Source organism: Pogona vitticeps, chromosome 1 (assembly GCF_051106095.1).
Source record: "Pogona vitticeps strain Pit_001003342236 chromosome 1, PviZW2.1, whole genome shotgun sequence".
NCBI classification, from domain to species: domain Eukaryota; kingdom Metazoa; phylum Chordata; class Lepidosauria; order Squamata; family Agamidae; genus Pogona; species Pogona vitticeps.
The window spans coordinates 348,863,798-348,881,474 of record NC_135783.1 but is presented as its reverse complement, the minus strand read 5'-3'; the positions used below and the strand labels follow the sequence as shown (position 1 = coordinate 348,881,474).

The 17,677-nt window shown below is 42.7% G+C and overlaps 1 protein-coding gene across 1 annotated transcript; it reads right to left on the bottom strand.

Annotated features, from left to right (window-relative positions):
• Positions 1–1,263: 1,263 nt before the first annotated feature.
• On the bottom strand, positions 1,264–14,480 carry L3HYPDH (trans-L-3-hydroxyproline dehydratase). The gene is made up of 5 exons (XM_020802504.3): positions 13,876–14,480; positions 12,423–12,592; positions 10,000–10,122; positions 6,580–6,717; positions 1,264–3,246 (listed from the first exon to the last, which is right to left on the bottom strand). The coding sequence occupies exons 1-5, from the start codon at positions 14,423–14,425 to the stop codon at positions 3,121–3,123; spliced, it is 1,107 nt and encodes a 368-aa protein (XP_020658163.3). The 5' UTR covers positions 14,426–14,480; the 3' UTR covers positions 1,264–3,120.
• Between the last annotated feature and the right edge of the window lie 3,197 nt (positions 14,481–17,677).

Genomic DNA, 17,677 nt, shown 5'->3' with positions numbered 1-17,677 from the left:
TGTTATAGGATTCACATCCTTAAACAGATATAGCCAGATAAATAGCAAGCACAATCAATGCTAGAATTCAGACTCTTTGGTGTCATGGTCTGTAGACCATGGTCCATTGACCATGGTGTTTAGTCTGTAGATCCAGACTTTTGTAAAGTTGTGGACACATCTGGCTTTACCTCTTCAAGAATGCAGATATTTTCTCCCACTGAAACTCATTCTCCCTGGGTTTTCTATTTCCACCCCATGCTCTCTTTCTCTGATTTCTAATTCCAGTATCTTTATTTTGTTCTCATGATTTCTAACTCAACGCCATAGCAGGATTTTTAATCAAAAAGCTTCCTCGGGTTTTCCCCCAATATATTATTATTGACTTCCCCTCAGTTTCGAGCTCCTCTTGTTTAAATTTCTCAGAACCTCCTTTTTGAATCTCTAAATCTTTGCCGTTTTATTTAGCTGTGTTTATTTCCTTATAAAGGGACGTGGTGGCGCTGCGGGCTAAACCGCAGAAGCCTGTGCTGCAGGGTCAGAAGACCAAGCAGTCGTAAGATTGAATCCACGCAATGGAGTGAGCTCCCGTCGCTTGTCCCAGCTCCCGCCAACCTAGCGGTTCGAAAGCATGCAAAATGCAAGTAGATAAATAGGTACCACCTCGGTGGGAAGGTAACAGCGTTCCGTGTCTAAGTCGCACTGGCCATGTGACCACGGAAGATTGTCTTCGGACAAACGCTGGCTCTATGGCTTGGAAACGGGGATGAGCACCGCCCCCTAGAGTCGAACACAACTGGACAAAAATTGTCAAGGGGAACCTTTACCTTTACCTATTTCCTCATAAAACTAGAGAGATCACATTTTTCCTCATAAAACTTGGGAGATCTCCTCAGACTTGGTATTTTGCAACTCACACTTTTATTCTGTGCTGAATTGCACTCACTGATAAGGTCCCTTTATACTGTAGCATAACTATGGATCGCTTTTCACTTACAGATACAAGTGTAAAGATCCCTTACAGTTCCCTTTGATTTCTAGACTTGCATCTGTATTTGTGTCAAATCTGTTATACACTGAACTCCTTACAACACCCCACCTCCCTTTAACTCACCACTTAAAACTATTTAGACCTGGGTTTGCCCACAAATAATCATGTATTTTGTTTTTCTTTTACAATCTTTATACAAACCTATATGTTGGTTACTGCCACTATTACTCTGGCACTTACCACTCCTACCACATACCCAGCTGTCAGGTAATCCAGAAACTACACAATTTAGCTTGAGCTAAATCAACTTTTATTGCAGAAACAGTTTCAATAAAATGTAGTTTTATTCCATCTGCCGTCTGTTTTCAGGTCAAACATCTCAGGCGTTCTCTCCATTCTGTTTAGAAGTTTACAGTCAATTTTTAAAAGTACATAGTATTGTGACAGATACTAAGGCATCGTAGACTGATTATAAAATTATAAAATGCTATATAAATGTTGAGTTAAAGACTTTAAACAAAGATGCAGTATTAAAGGCATACCAACCCACTGCTACTTTTGAGAATCAGGATCTCTGAGGCTATTTTATTAGTATCAGAATTTGTATTTTTTTAAAAAACATATAATTATTTAATCAGGTTCCTGTTCATATCTATGAATCATATAAAAAGTTGAAAAGATAATACTGATTTTACTGAAATTTAACAATGCATATAGAAATATCTTAAAAAGCATGAACATTGGAATTGCAAAAGAGATTCATTGAAAGTAACTCTACAAAAAATGGCTCCTCCAGATTTATTTCACAATCTTGTTCTAGATCTGTATGACATATACATTTTTCACATCGGTTGGGAAACACAGAGAAGGTGCCACAGGACAAAGCTACTGTAGCTTGGTAAAGGCGAAGAGTTGCATGGTTATAGACCATTCTCAAGCACTAGAACTAAAACAGGGTGAGGAACAATTTAGTGTCCCCAGTGTACAATCCTTAATTATCTTTCAGTCACTTTCTGCCACCAAACTTGGAACTGGGAAAAAAAGGGAAGAAGCATCAATGGCAGATTGCTCATGATGAAAAAAGGAAAATGCACTTCTATACTGGTTTCAAAAAAATGTAATACACCAATCTCTGTAACACTTGTAATAGGAGGAGGAAAACTTCCTCAGCCCAAGAGCCAAAATGACTCCTGGTAAACCTGTGAGCGGCCACATTCCAGCAGTGCATAAGACCCTTCCACTGCTGGCATGTGATCCGAGGATCACTGCTCAGCTCTTTGTGCCTGTATGTCTTCTCAATCTCACACCCACCATCCTAAAAATGGCTTCCTCCCTGTACGCCCTTTTAAAACAGTTGAAGGCACTAATTGCTGTTGTTGTTTAGTCGTCAAGTCATGTCTGCCTGTTGGTGACCCCCATGGACCAGAGCACGCCAGGCCCTCCTGTCTTCCACTGCCTCCTGGAGTTGGGTCAAATTCATGTTGGTCACTTCAGTGACACTGTCCAACCATCTCCTCCTCTGTCAAGAAAAATATTTCTCAACAGATAAAAATATTTATCAAACAGATGTTGACTTGTATTTAGATGATTAATGCTTCTGTTTTAATTTATTTGTAATGTGTGTTTGTAACAGCTAAGGCCACACAAATGAACTTGCATTTGATGTTAAAAAGAGAGAGAGAAAAAAACACAACTGCTACTGTGAGAATTGGAAAACACAAAAATTGAAAACAAAAGTAGCACTAAAAGCTCAGTCAAAGCAATAATGCATAACAATCCATTTAAAAAACCCACTCAGGCAGCCAATCATTCAGGGAAAGCCTGCCTGAGGAGAAAGGTCTTCACGTGTTTGCAGAAGGACAGCCAAGATGGGGACCAGTTTGTTTCAAAATCTGGGGGGAGGAGCTAAGAAGTGATAGTAAGATGAAGTTAAAATCTAAATGGTGCAAAGGTCAATCTTTTAGTTGTTATATCACCTCCTTTCTCATTCTGCAGAAACAGGAAACTCCAAAATCCTATGTGAAATGGAATTTGAGTATTAATGGACAGTAAATGATAATGGGTCAATACCCATTTTTAAAAAAACAATAAATTTGGCATGCACTTTTCTGGCCTCAATGCCTGGCAGAACTGAAGCAAACCAGCATTGGTTATTTCAGAAAGAAACCATATTTCAGGGGGTCCTCCTCTTCAAAAGTGAATGTTGATGTTCCGGTATAAAAAGATTCTCCCGAGACTTCGACTATAACAGCATTGTGATCACCGCATTTCGTTTCCTGGGCAAAACAAAATTGTTCAGATTCAGGGTTGTTGTTTTTTAATTCTAAAAGAAAGTGTCTGAAATGACTCCTTTTTTTTTACAGCTCACGCTTTTACAGGCAATAACCTAATGAGCATCGAGATGATGCACAGAGTTGAAAAAGTAAGGCAATGTAACAGAAAAGAAGAAACTGTCAGTGAGTCAAACCCAGGGATCCCCAAGCTTAAAGCCAGTTTGTGCAAAGTATCTTCCTCTTCCACTCCTCCCCTCTTTGATCTGTCAAAACACCTTTACAAAAGGTTGTGAGAATTGCCAAAATCTGGAACCTAGAGGAAACCATGTAAATCTGTCTGCTCTGCATGAAGTATTTCCCCCTTCCAATTGTAAGTTGGTAGCACAACAGTTCACAATGTTTTATAGCATTCTCCATTTTTCAGCCACCTTTTAGAGTGTACAGAGTGCAAAAGATCCACTGTATGACGTGCAACACTGGATTTCACCCACTATCCTAAAATGTCAGTACAGTGGTGCCCCGCATAGCGAGGTTAATCCATTCCGGATTAACCGTCGCTATGGGAAAACATCGCTATACGGAACGGAAAAACCCACTGGAACACATTAAACGTAATGCATTCCAATGGGGCCCAAAACTCACTGTTCTGCAATGTTTCCCCATCCGGCCGCCATTTTCACGCCCTCGGTAAGCGAGGGCAGGGCACGAAAATGTTGCGCGTGGCCATTTTGGGCGTCCGGCGGCCATTTTGGAACCGCCGATCAGCTGTTTAAAAAAATCACTATGCGACCCACCAAAAGACGAAGTGATCATCAAAAAATATTAGAGTGCGCTGAAATGGATAGACTTAAAGAGACTAAAAGGGCAAGAAAAGTCAACTTACTATGAAAGCTGGAACATGTTCTACGAATGGTGGAAAGCAAAAACTTTGTAATAAATAGAAAATGACCAAAAGGAATAATGAGGAGAAGACACTGCTGAAAGAAATGTGTTATTATACAAAAGGCTTGTAGGCTAAGCTCTACAGTATGTATCGTTTGTAGATAGAGATTTAGGCATATGTGTGTATATATATGTCTATGTACGGATATGTGTATATAAAGTAAAAAATAAAAAAAAGGAAAAAAATCGCTATGCGAAAATCGGTAAGCGAAACGCTTACCGATTGTCGCAAAGCGATTTTCGGCCATAGAAAGTATCGGTATGCGATCGCATTAGCGATCCCAAAAAACGGATCGCTATGCGAATTCGTCGTTAAATGGTGTGCTCATTATGCGAGGCACCACTGTATATAAACAAAAAGGACACAAGCTGGTATAACTCTTGTCAGGATTTGTTCCTTTAAGTGAACAAGGGGTTAAGTTTAATATTGTAGTGAGAATGCAGAGTCATATGACTGATGGCATACAGATGGGACAAGCTTAGGTAATGCTTGTCAACTATGTTCAGCTGCTCTATCTGCAATGATAGGCTGCTCTCAGTATTTAAGCAGAAGAATGAGAGCAGCACTTTGCCACTCAGTTGTGAGTCTGGTGGTCATTACGTATGTGAATGTTATGTTGCTCTGAGAGATCTATGCCAATGTATATATGGGCCTGTATATATGTCTGACCAAGTCTAATATATATAATGCTATAAGTCTTATCAGAACTCTCTCTGTGTTTTTCCTTATACGCCTATGTCTTTGCTCTGCTTATTAAGGGGAGGATTTGAAGCTACCAGTTACTGTGTAACTTGTTATCTTGGGCTCCAAGGTTTGTTTTCCCCAACGAACTGTTCTTGGAAGCTTCACTCTCCAAATCTGACTTCAAGCCTTTGGAGTTGGCCCCATGCCAACAAACCTCTGACCACAAAACCAGGGGCCTGGTATTCAAATCTATACTGTGCATCCTGCGAGAGGGCCGAACTGAGGTTCTCCAGAATGTGTGCACTTCTTGAGATTATGTGACCTGCCACTTTTTACTGTCTTGGAGAAACTGCATGTTCACAGAGTGGCACCAGAAAGAGAGACTGATAAATCACTTTGAGTACTTTATGGTCATGTGAAAAAGAAAGTACACCCTCTTGGAATTCTATGGTTTTAAGTATCAGGGTATAATAACTGTCCTTAGCAGGTATGAAAATTAGGCAAATACTACATCAGATGAACAACAACACATGACACATTACACCATGCCATGATTTATTTTACAAAAATAAAGCCAAAATGGAGAAACCATGTGTTGAAAATTAAGTACGCCCTTACTCCTTCCATAGGAATTAAGAGGCTAAGTAGCAGCCAGATGCTGCTAACCAAAATGCCTTACTTGCTCATCAGCAAGTGTGACCACCTCTATAAAGGCCAAATTTTTAGCAGTTTGATGGTCTGGAGCATTCAGGTGTGTGTTAAGGCCAAGGAGGAAAAACATTACCAATGATCACAGAGAAGTAATTGTTGCTGCCCATCAATCTAGGAAGGGTTATAAGGCCATTTCCAGACAATTTAAATTCATCATTCTATAGTGAGGAAGATTATTCACAAGTGGAAAACATTTAAGACAGTCGCTAATCTTCCCAGGGGAGGATGTCCAAGCAAATTCACCCCAGGGCGTGCAATGTTCAGAGAAATTGCAAATATCTGGAAATTACATCTTGGACTCTACAGACCTCAGTTAGCATGTTAAAGATCATGACGGTAGAATTAGAAGAAGACTGAACAAGAATGGTTTGTTTGGAAGGGTTGCCAGGAGAAAGCCCCTTCTCTCTAAAAAGAGCACGACAGCACGGCTTCGGTTTGCTAAGTTGCATCAGGAAAACCACAAGACTTCTGGAACAATGTCCTTTGGTAGGATGAGACCAAAGTGGAGCTGTTTGGCCATAATGCATAGCGCCACATTTGGTGAAAACCAAATATATAATTTTTAGACCTGCTAAAGACCAGATGATTTTCATGATGTCCTGATATGCAAAACCATATAATTCAAAGAGGTTGTACTTTCTTTTTCACATGACTCTATACCTAGAAAAACCACGAAAAGTGTTACAAGTCAGAACGGACTTGATAAGAAGTAATCTTTAATTACAGAAGGGGAAAAAGTATTTTTCAGAATAGAGAAACATTTTAAATCCTTTATTCAGAATTAACATAATAATAATAGTACCGGAAAGACCACAATTTTTATGGCTTACTGGGAGCAAAATCTGAAATGATCCAGTTTCCTTGAGGGTGATGCTAGACAGATTTAAGGCCTTACTGTAGTATAATACACAAAGGAAAGCCACAAATCCATCATTTCCATTAACACTCAGCCTTTTGCACGCATGCACACATGCGAACACTCCAAGTTTGCAGCTTACCTTTATTGCTTTTCCAGTGAACAAGGAACCAGTTGAACTGCTTCGGAAGGTCCTGGTCTGATTCAGCTGAATTAGTCCTTTATGGTACTGCAAGGCAATACGAGCTGTCACACCTGACCCAGTCGGACTTCGGTCAACCTAGTTCAAAAAAAAAAAAATCAGCCATGTTTTTAGAAGCATCATTCAGTGAGATGACAAAGGTGAATATACCATATTGTTACTCTGAAAACATTTCTCCCTTGAAAAGATAAATATTGAAAGACTAAACATGTTCTGGCACACAAAGCACTTAAGATTAAGTCTGAATTCAGACATAATGGCAAACTGGCTTATTTCTCTGAGCAAAAGCAGTCTCATAGGTTAATAAATAACAGAAGATTCCAATTATCTCTAGCCTAGCAAACTATTGTGTGCACAAAGTATGTTTTGTCTGTGGCTTGCAGCAAACTAGACATTGGCAGCCTCTAATCTTCCCTCACACGCATGAGAAAATAAGCAGGAAAAGTGTGCGGCTTGAAACTGCTTGTAACAGCAGAACATGAAGAGGCTGCTATGAAAAAGCATTATCCTGGATCACCTCAAATGGAGAAGGATCTCTAGAAGGGAGTTTCATATCCAAGCAGGATCAGGATTACAGGTCCACAGACAAAAAAGAGTGAAGCAGTGACACTCCTCTTAAATGGGTTGTAGGGTCTCCCTGTAGTGTTTGGTACCAAAACAAATGTCAACATTTGTTGAGATTTTGATCTGAAACTGTATTTAAAATGTATTAAATAAAATGTTATATAGTGAAAGTAAAATGGCTGATTTGTGTGTGTTTAGTCGTTTAGTCGTGTCCGACTCTTCGTGACCCCATGGACCAGAGCACGCCAGGCCCTCCTGTCTTCTACTGCCTCCCGGAGTTGTGTCAGGTTCATGTTGGTTGCTTCGCAGACACTGTCCAGCCATCTCATCCTCGGTCGTCCCCTTCTCCTCTTGCCATCACACTTTCCCAACATCAGGGTCTTTTCCAGGGAGTCTTTTCTTCTCATTAGATGGCCAAAGTACTGGAGCCTCAGCTTCAGGATCTGTCCTTCCAGTGAGCACTCAGGGTTGATTTCCTTTAGAACTGATAGGTTTGTTCTCCTTGCAGTCCAGGGGATTCTCAAGAGCCTCCTCCAGCACCACAATTCAAAGGCATCAATTCTTCGGCGGTCTGCTTTCTTTATGGTCCAGCTCTCACTTCCATACATCACGACAGGAAAAACCATAGCTTTGACTATTCGGACTTTTGTTGGCAAGGTGATGTCTCTGCTTTTCAAGATGCTGTCAAGATTTGTCATCGCTTTCCTCCCAAGAAGAAGGCGCCTTTTAATTTCAGGGCTGCTGTCTCCATCTGCAGTGATCATGGAGCCCAGGAAGATAAAATTTGACACTGCCTCCATATCTTCCCCTTCTATTTCCCAGGAGGTGATGGGACCAGTGGCCATGATCTTAGTTTTTTTGATGTTGAGTTTCAGACCGTTTTTTGCACTCTCCTCTTTCACTCTCATTACAAGGTTCTTTAATTCCTCCTCACTTTTTGCCATCAGAGTGGTATCATCTGCATATCGGAGGTTGTTGATATTTCTTCCGGCAATCTTAATTCCGGCTTGGGTTTCTTCCAGTCCAGCCTTCCGCATGATGTATTCTGCATATAAGTTAAATAAGCTGGGGGACAATATACAGCCTTGCCGTACTCCTTTCCCAATTTTGAACCACTCAGTTGTTCCATGACCAGTTCTAACTGTTGCTTCCTGTCCCACATATAGGTTTCTCAGGAGACAGATAAAGTGGTCAGGCACTCCCATTTCTTTAAGAACTTGCCATAGTTTGCTGTGGTCCACACAGTCAAAGGCTTTTGCATAGTCAATGAAGCAGAAGTAGATATTTTTCTGGAACTCTCTGGCTTTCTCCATAATCCAGCGCAAGTTAGCAATTTGGTCTCGAGTTCCTCTGCCTCTTCGGAATCCAGCTTGTACTTCTGGGAGTTCTCGGTCCACATACTGCTGAAGCCTACCTTGTAGGATTTTGAGCATAACCTTGCTAGCGTGCGAAATGAGTGCAATTGTACGGTAGTTGGAGCATTCTTTGGCACTGCCTTTCTTTGGGATTGGGATGTAGACTGATCTTTTCCAATCCTCTGGCCACTGTTGAGTTTTCCAAACTTGCTGGCATATTGAATGTAGCACCTTAACAGCATCATCTTTCAAGATTTTAAATAGTTCAACTGGAATGCCATCACCTCCACTGGCCTTGTTGTTAGCCAGGCTTTCTAAGGCCCACTTGACTTCGCTCTCCAGGATGTCTGGCTCAAGGTCAGCAACTACATTGTCTGGGTTGTCCGGGATATCCACATCTTTCTGATATAATTCCTCTGTGTATTCTTGCCACCTCAGGCTGATTTAACCTGAGTCATGTACTAAGTAGTTTCAGGTGTGTACCAAGGTTATAAAGAGCCCGAAAAACCCACAACAACCATTATAAACTTGATGTTGTACAGCCGGAGAAAGTGACGTAATGTATTTTCTGACTGGTCCCTAGATGTATGAATGACATGTGTAAATGGGACATGGTATAAGTCAGATCATTTATTTCTACACTACGCATTGTATGTTATCTCATGCTGCCAGTTGAATGTTTATGCTCTCTGTATATGTGTAACTAGACTGTGTTGAATTTTACTGTGTTGTATCGTGTTTCCCCCAAAATAAGACAGAGTCTTATATTAATTTTTGCTCCAGAAAACGCATTAGGGCTTAGTTTCAGGGGATGTTTTATTTTTTTCATGTACAACCATCTCCATTTATTCAAAGACAGTCCTGTCATCTTCTTCTGGTTGCTGCACAAGGGTGGAGGGCGGGTTTTCACTCAACTGTGGCTTATTTTTGGGGTAGAGCTTATATGACAAGCATTCTGAAAAATCCTACTAGGGCTTGTTTTCAGGTTAGGTCTTATTTTTTGGGAAACCAGGTAGTGTCTTTGCAACCTGATTATCTCCTAACTCTTATATCCAAAGAGAAAAAGTTTAATCAAATTCTCAACTGAAGTGGGTTTCCGTCCACTTATTTCACTGATGTTGTTTTATGGCATGCAGGCCCCTCCCAAAACCCCTTTAAAGTTGCCCACCCCTGCTGTAAAATGCAGAATCAGGTACCTTCTCTGCCATCTCCTTCTTGGCATCATTGCTACATGTACCTTTTGGAAACCCTTGCAATCATCATGATCATCTGAGAACTGCAAAGCTGGAAAGGACCCTATGAATCATCGAGTTCAAGGAGGCACAGTGGGGAATCGAACCCCCAGCCTCAGTCGTTGCAGCCAGAGACCTAAACCACTGAGCTATTGAGCAGTTCTTATTAAAATGGCAGGGTGCCACTCATCTTGAAAATTATTTCCCACCTGTGCATCTGCAAACACACATATGTTGCTGGTTGGTTCATCTCTGAATTCATCTTTTCCATCTGTGAGTATAGTTCCATAAATGAAAGCCACATCTTCAATTACAGGATGGCGAACTTTGTACTTTAAAAAAGAAGACAACAGTTTATCAACACTTTTAAAGGTACAGCTTAAAAAGTGCTGCAAAGTAAATAGCTGTTTTTATATCTACCTCCTATTTTAAATTAATGTAGTTATCACCACCCTACTGTGGTAGAACTGAGGTCCTATTTTTGTTACAAAGAGTGCCAACTTAACCCAAATTAGCAAACAACACTAACTCTAAAGTGTTCTGTGTAAAGTCTTCTTAAACAACAGAGCAGGAATAATGCCTTGTCAATATTTGAAATTTTGCATTAAAAGAGTAACTTTTAATAACTTTTGAATTGCAAGGCTGGAAGGAATGATGAAGTGAGTGTAGAAAAAGTTACCCTGAAAATGCAAGTATGTTTTAAAGTATGATTTGGGAAATAATTTACAATAGTTTTGTTTTCAAAACAATTGGCTGCTTTTCAGTAAGCCTGGGAACAAGGTCAAGTAATAACACTGCTTTGAGGAATTTTATTCATGTCTGCCATGTTAGGTTGTAAATAAACTAAAAGTTCTAATGACGTAATGAGTAGAACTGTTTTTGATGAAAATATGAAAATGCTGTTTGCCACGACAACAGTACACCCTTAAAGAGCTTAAAGAGTTATAAATATAGGGAGATAGAACACATTAAAACAGTCCATTTAATTCTTCATAACAAAACAGCTACAGAGTGATACACATGCCAGAAATCAACAACAATCATGCAACAGAGTAGCTGGACAGAGGCAATTGACAAACATTACAGATTTCGCTCCACCAATTTTAATGGGCAGCTGTGTGAGAACATTATTTAATAATTTTTCTGTGTGTGTGAAAATATGCTAAAGGGGCTGAGCAATATATTTTACTATATAAACTTTTAATTTTGACAATTTTGATGTTTTATGTATGTATTCTCTGTTTTGGCTGTTTAAATGTGCATTTTAGGCTAAAAGTTCCTTTAATTTAAAAAAATTCTACTGACAACTTAAGTTTTGTATTTGAGTGTCATAGTTATAAGCTTTTTGGATTTCTAATTGTGCCTATAGCTTTATCATAGGTGTAAGACGTTTTACAACACTGGAGTATCTGCATATGAAACATTGCATACGGAACATGGAACATTTAAGCAATGTAGATAAATAAAGTTTGTAGAAGTACACAAGCTGATGTTGACTGGAATTACTACAGCAATGAAAAGACATACCTTTCTATCCAGATAAATGTTGCTGTGATTATCAAAGACTGTTGGGTTTCATTCTGGAATTAACTCTTTATTGGGGAAAATGCCAGCTGTGACAAGGATTATAAAAAGTAAAAGTTCCCCTTGACAATTTGTCCAGTCGTGTCCGACTCTAGGCGGCGGTGCTCATCTCCGTTTCCAACCCATAGAGCTAGCATTTGTCCGTAGACAATCCTCTGTGGTCACGTGGCCAGCATGACTAGAGATGGAACATCATTTACCTTCCCACCGAGGTGGTACCTATTTATCTACTTGCATTTTTGCATTTTGCATGCTTTCGAACCACTAGGTTGGCGGGAGCTGGGACAAGCAACGGGAGCTCACTCTGTCGTGTAGATTCGATCTTATGACAGCTGTTCTTCTGACCTTGCAGCACAGAGGCTTCAGCGGTTTAACCTGCAGCGCCACCATGTCAAAAAGGTGTACAGCCATCAAATACTCAATTTCAGGAACTATTGGATGTAGCATAAATCCAAGTGTTACTTTCTGTCTGTTTCTACCTGGCAAACAAATAATCGGCCTCAATCTTCGGGGGAGTGCACACATTGGCTTGGTGTGTGCACACAAGCACCCCTGATCGTTGTGACAGTATCACTGTGCTGGACAGATGGAAAGTTGGAAAAAGGAACAGATGGAAAGTTATGCTTGGACTTCCACTGCAACCAGAGCTTCATTCAATAAACGTAAGAATGTACATACCGAATTTTTTTTTAAAAAAGAACATGTAGCATTCACGCATACAGTACATGTATGTACAAACAGACAACATCTGAAACATTGATTAGAATGTCTATGCTCTCTGTATATGTGATCATCAGATAAATAAGAAACAGAAACAGCTATCAAGTTGCAAAACACTTGATCAGTTTTACACACTCACCAAATAGGTTTTAAAAAGCTGGTTACAATTCTGCAACTAATGTGTTTGTTTTTTCCACCTCCAAAATGTATCAATAAAAGACACTGATGGGATGGCAAGGTTTTAAAAAATGTATGTAAAAAGCAAATTCAGGATTAACATGTGCAGCTTTCCCATGCACATGCCTAATGTGGAGACGTCTGATAATACCTGAGCCTTCACTGCTTCTGTTACGGCAGAGGCTGCATCCACCAGATCCTGGATCCTTGAAGAATTAACATCGAGCCCTAACTGGTCAACACTGAGAAATGCATAGAAAGTGCCACCGTAGCCAACATCCACAATTACTTTTCCATATCCAGGAACTTCAATGGGGACATCTGGTAATCAAGCAAAGAGGGAGAGAAGAATATAAAGTTATTGTGCGTCTTGCTGTTGCAGGTATCCTATTTTGCTTTTTTTGACCTACCATTGCTCTGGTGTCAACTGACCACAACAGAACTGCCTGCCTACTGCTTCTTCATAGGGTTTAGGACAACGGAAACATCACTTTAAAGATTTTCATAGTAACCTTGGAAAGGGGAAGCAAGTCCACCATTTACCTGATGTTAGGAAAGTGTGAGGGCAAGAGAAGGGGATGACAGAGGAAGAGATGTTTGGACAGTGTCACTGAAGCGACCAACATGAATTTGACCCAAGTCCGAGAGGCAGTGAAAGACAGGAGGGCCTGGCGTGCTCTGGTCCAAGGGGTCATGAGGAGCGACTTAACGGCTGAACAACAAAATTGTATTTTAATGTGAGCTTTCTTTCACATGGCCACTTCGCCACACCTGTAGAAATACAGAGGAACGGGATGAAATACATATCAGTTTCACAAAGAGAAAATTATAAATATTCATTGGATATAGGAGTCTTAAGTGTGAGGTGTATCTATATGCCTATAACCAATGAATATTCAGAATATTCTATTTGTGAAATTAGTATTTCATCCAGTCTCCCTCTGTTTCCATAGGTCTGACGAAGCGGGCATGTCCACAAAAGCTCACATTAGAACATAACGGTTAGTCTTTTTAATTCCTTTTGATTTTGTCTGGGGTTTTTTTGGGGGGGGGGGTTCTTTGGATTTTGCAAGAGATGCACGGTACTGTTTCCATGCGGTAGTAGCCAAAGCAAACAAACAAGGCACAAGATGGTTCAGGGAAGCCACACGGCTCGTGTGCAAGAAAGGGCAGAGAAGCACTGGGTGAGGGGAGGCAGGCACCAGGGGCCACAATTTGGCTTGCATTATATAGTGGCTTGCACTACACTATATAGCAGTTGTTAAGCAATCCATGCAGCAAATAACAGCCTTTCATAATCCTATCCCAGAGGAGCCAGCCTGGGTGGCCTTGGGCAAGCTGCAGGGCAGTCCCAGGGCAACCCCAGTAGAAGGGGATGGCACGCCACCTGCAGAGCCTTCTCCACCTGGGAAACCCCTAAAGGGGTCTCCATGGATCAGAATTAATTTGCTAGCACGCAATTAAGTGAACCCATGAGCAAGATAAGCGCCGGGTGGGGAGGCGGGCGCAGGGGGGCAGGATCAGGTGAGATGCGCCGTCCCTGGAACGGATCCGTGCAGGAGGAACGTGGGAGCCCGGCGCTCGGCTCCTCGCGGACCCATTACCGGTGGCGTGGGCGAAGGCGGGCACGCTGTGGAAGCGGGTGCGGGTGCCGGAGCGCTGCCCGTCCCACCGGGCGAAGGCGGTGACGGGCCCGCAGGGGCAGTGGAGGATGATGGGCACCTCGCCGGGCGAGGGCGGCGTCGGGCAAAGGCCGAAGTCGAGGGCGAAGCGGGCCAGGCAGAGGACGGCGTGGCCGCACATGGCGCTGGCGCCCTCCTGGTGCAGGAAAAGGGCCCCGAAGGCCGCCCCCCCGGGGAGCTCGCTGGGCGCCACCAGCAGCGCCCCGTACATGTCGCGGTGCCCGCGCGGCTCGTGCATCAGGAGGCGCCGCACGGCGTCCAGCTCGGGATCCTCCAGCAGGCGGCGCCGTCGAGCCAGCAGAGGCAGCCCGGCCAGCGGAGCCTCCAGCGGGCCCAGCGCGCCCGGCGGCACCACCCGCAGCGGCTCCCCGCCCGCGTGCATCTCCACCGTGCGCAGCACCGGGCCGCCCGGCGCTCGAGGGGGCAGCCACGCGGGGGCGCCCGCGGGCCCGCCGCCTTCCTCCGCAGCCATACCGCCGAAGCCTCTTCGCCCAACTCTCAGACCCGAGATGTGGGTGGGGCCTAAGGTCCACTTCCTGGCGCCCATTGGCCAGGCGGAGAACCAGGCGCAGTACGTTCATTGGCCAAGCAGCGCGTCCCTCTCGATTGGTTCTCGCCCATCGGCGGACGGAGGGGGGCGCTTGAGTCGTGGGAGCGGTGGATGGGTTGAGGAGACGGAGGTTCGAATCCCCTGGTCGGCTACCTTTTTAAAAAGAAAAATCTCGCCTTGAAAACTCTTAAATCGGACGAGGCTTGGCGGGATAGAACACAAGCACAGGATAAATAAATCCGGCGAAATCTAGAGGGGAGAATCAAGGAATTTAAAAAAAGAGATAAAAATCAAGTGGCACCTTAGGAACTATTGTACTGCATTAAAAACAAAGGAAGTCGAAGACTTACGTGCACCCCTTTCATCCCTATCTCTGTTTACGGGTTAAAGCAAATTCTTTTTCTATTTTTGTTTGTTTGTTTGTTCAGTCGTTTAGTCGTGTCCAACTCTTCGTGACCCCATGGACCAGAGCACGCCAGGCTCTCCTATCTTCCACCGCCTCCCGGAGTTGTGTCAAATTCATGTTGGTTGCTTCGATGACACTGTCCAACCATCTCATCCTCGGTCGTCCCCTTCTCCTCTTGCTTTCACACTTTCCCAACATTAAGGTCTTTTCCAGGGAGTCCTCTCTTCTCATGAGATGGCCAAAGTACTGGAGCCTCAGCTTCAGGATCTGTCCTTCCAATGAGCACTCGGGGTTGATTTCCTTTAGAATTGATAGGTTTGTTCTCTTTGCAGTCCAGGGAACTCTCAAGAGTCTCCTCCAGCACCACAATTCAAAGGCATCAATTCTTCGGCGGTCAGCTTTCTTTATGGTCCAGCTCTCATTTCCATACAACACTACAGGAAAAACCATAGCTTTGACTATTCGGACTTTTGTTGGCAAGGTGATGTCTCTGCTTTTTAAGATGCTGTCAAGGTTTGTCATTGCTTTCCTCCCAAGAAGCAGGCGTCTTTTAATTTCAGGGCTGCTGTCTCCATCTGCAGTGATCATGGAGCCCAAGGAAGTAAAATCTGTCACTGCCTCCATATCTTCCCCTTCTGTTTCCCAGGAGGTGATGGGACCAGTGGCCATGATCTTAGTTTTTTTGTTGTTGAGTTTCAGACCGTTTTTTGCACTCTCGTCTTTCACCCTCATTACAAGGTTCTTTAGTTCCTCCTCACTTTCCGCCATCAGAGTGGTATCATCTGCATATCGGAGGTTGTTGATATTTCTTCCTGCAATCTTAATTCCAGTTTGGGATTTCTCCAGTCCAGCCTTCCGCATGATGTATTCTGCATATAAGTTAAATAAGCAGGGTGACAATATACAGCCTTGTCGTACTCCTTTCCCAATTTTGAACCAATCAGTTGTTCCATATCCAGTTCTAACTGTTGCTTCCTGTCCCACATATAGGTTTCTCAGGAGATGGATAAGGTGGTCAGGCATGCCCATTTCTTTTAGGACTTGCCATAGTTTGCTGTGGTCCACACAGGCAAAGGCTTTTGCATAGTCAATGAAGCAGAAGTAGATGTTTTTCTGGAACTCTCTGGCTTTCTCCATAATCCAGCGCAAGTTAGCAATTTGGTCTCGAGTTCCTCTGCCCCTTCGGAATCCCGCTTGTACTTCTGGGAGTTCTCGGTCCACATACTGCTGAAGCCTACCTTGTATGATTTTGAGCATAACCTTGCTGGCGTGTGAGATGAGTGCAATTGTCCGGTAGTTGGAGCATTCTTTGGCACTGCCCTTCTTTGGTATTGGGATGTAGACTGATCTTTTCCAGTCCTCTGGCCACTGTTGAGTTTTCCAAACTTGTTGGCATATTGAATGTAGCACCTTAACAGCATCATCCTTTAAGATTTTAAATAGTTCAACTGGAATGCCATCACCTCCACTGGCCTTGTTGTTAGCCAGGCTTTCTAAGGCCCACTTGACCTCACTCTCCAGGATGTCTGGCTCTAGGTCAGCAACTATATTGTCTGGGTTGTCCGGGATATCCAAAACTTTCTGATATAATTCCTCTGTGTATTCTTGCCACCTCTTCTTGATGTCTTCTGCTTCTGTGAGGTCCCTTCCATTTTTGTCTTTTATCATGTCCATCTTTGCACAAAATTTTCCTCTAATATCTCCAATTTTCCTGAACAGATCTCTGGTTTTTCCTTTTCTGTTATTTTCCTCTATTTCTTTGCATTGTTCATTTAAGAAGGCCCTCTTGTCTCTCCTTGCTATTCTTTGGAAGTCTGCATTCAATTTTCTGTAACTTTCCCTATCTCCCCTGCATTTTGTTTCCCTTCTCTTTTCTGCTATTTGTAAGGCCTCGTTGGACAGCCACTTTGCTTTCTTGCATTTCCTTTTCTTTGGGATGGTTTTTGTTGCTGCCTCCTGGACAATGTTACGAGCCTCTATCCAAAGTTCTTCAGGCACTCTGTCCACCAAATCTAGTTCCTTAAATCTGTTCTTCACTTCTACTGTGTATTCGTAATGGATTTGGTTTAGATTATACCTGAGTGGCCCAGTGGTTTTTCCTACTCTCTTCAGTTTAAGCTTGAATTTTGCTATGAGAAGCTGATGATCAGAGCCACAATCAGCTCCAGGTCTTGTTTTTGCTGACTGTATAGAGCTTCTCCATCTTTGGCTGCAGAGAATATAGTCAATCTGATTTCGATGTTGCCCATCTGGTGATTTCCATGTGTAGAGTCGCCTCTTGTGTTGTTGGAAAAGGGTGTTTGTGATGACCAGCTTGTTCTCTTGACAAAACTCTATTAGCCTTTGCCCTGCTTCATTTTGAACTCCAAGGCCAAACTTCCCTGTTGTTCCTTTTATCTCTTGACTCCCTACCTTAGCATTCCAGTCCCCCAGAATGAGAAGAACATCCTTCTTCGGTGTCAGTTCTAGAAGGTGTTGTAAATCTTCATAAAATTGTTCACTTTCAGTCTCCTCAGCAATGGAAGTTGGTGCATACACTTGGATTATTGTGATGTTGAAAGGTCTGCCTTGGATTCGTATTGACATCATTCTATCATTTTTGAGATTATATCCCATTACGGCTTTTCCCACTCTTTTGTTGACTATGAGGGCTACTCCATTCCTTCTACGGGATTCTTGCCCACAATAGTAGACATGATAATCATCTGAGTTGAAATCACCCATTCCCATCCATTTTAGTTCACTGATGCCCAGAATGTCGATGTTTA

Bases quoted from the DNA above. Each gene is read 5' to 3' on its own strand.
- L3HYPDH (XM_020802504.3), bottom strand. From the start codon at position 14,425: ATGGCTGCGGAGGAAGGCGGCGGGCCCGCGGGCGCCCCCGCGTGGCTG. The intron at 12,593-13,875 runs GTAATGGGTCCG...CTTGATTACCAG, and splicing joins CGCCTTCGCCCACGCCACCG to ATGTCCCCATTGAAGTTCCT. The intron at 10,123-12,422 runs GTATTATCAGAC...TCTTTTTTAAAG, and splicing joins CAGAAGCAGTGAAGGCTCAG to TACAAAGTTCGCCATCCTGT.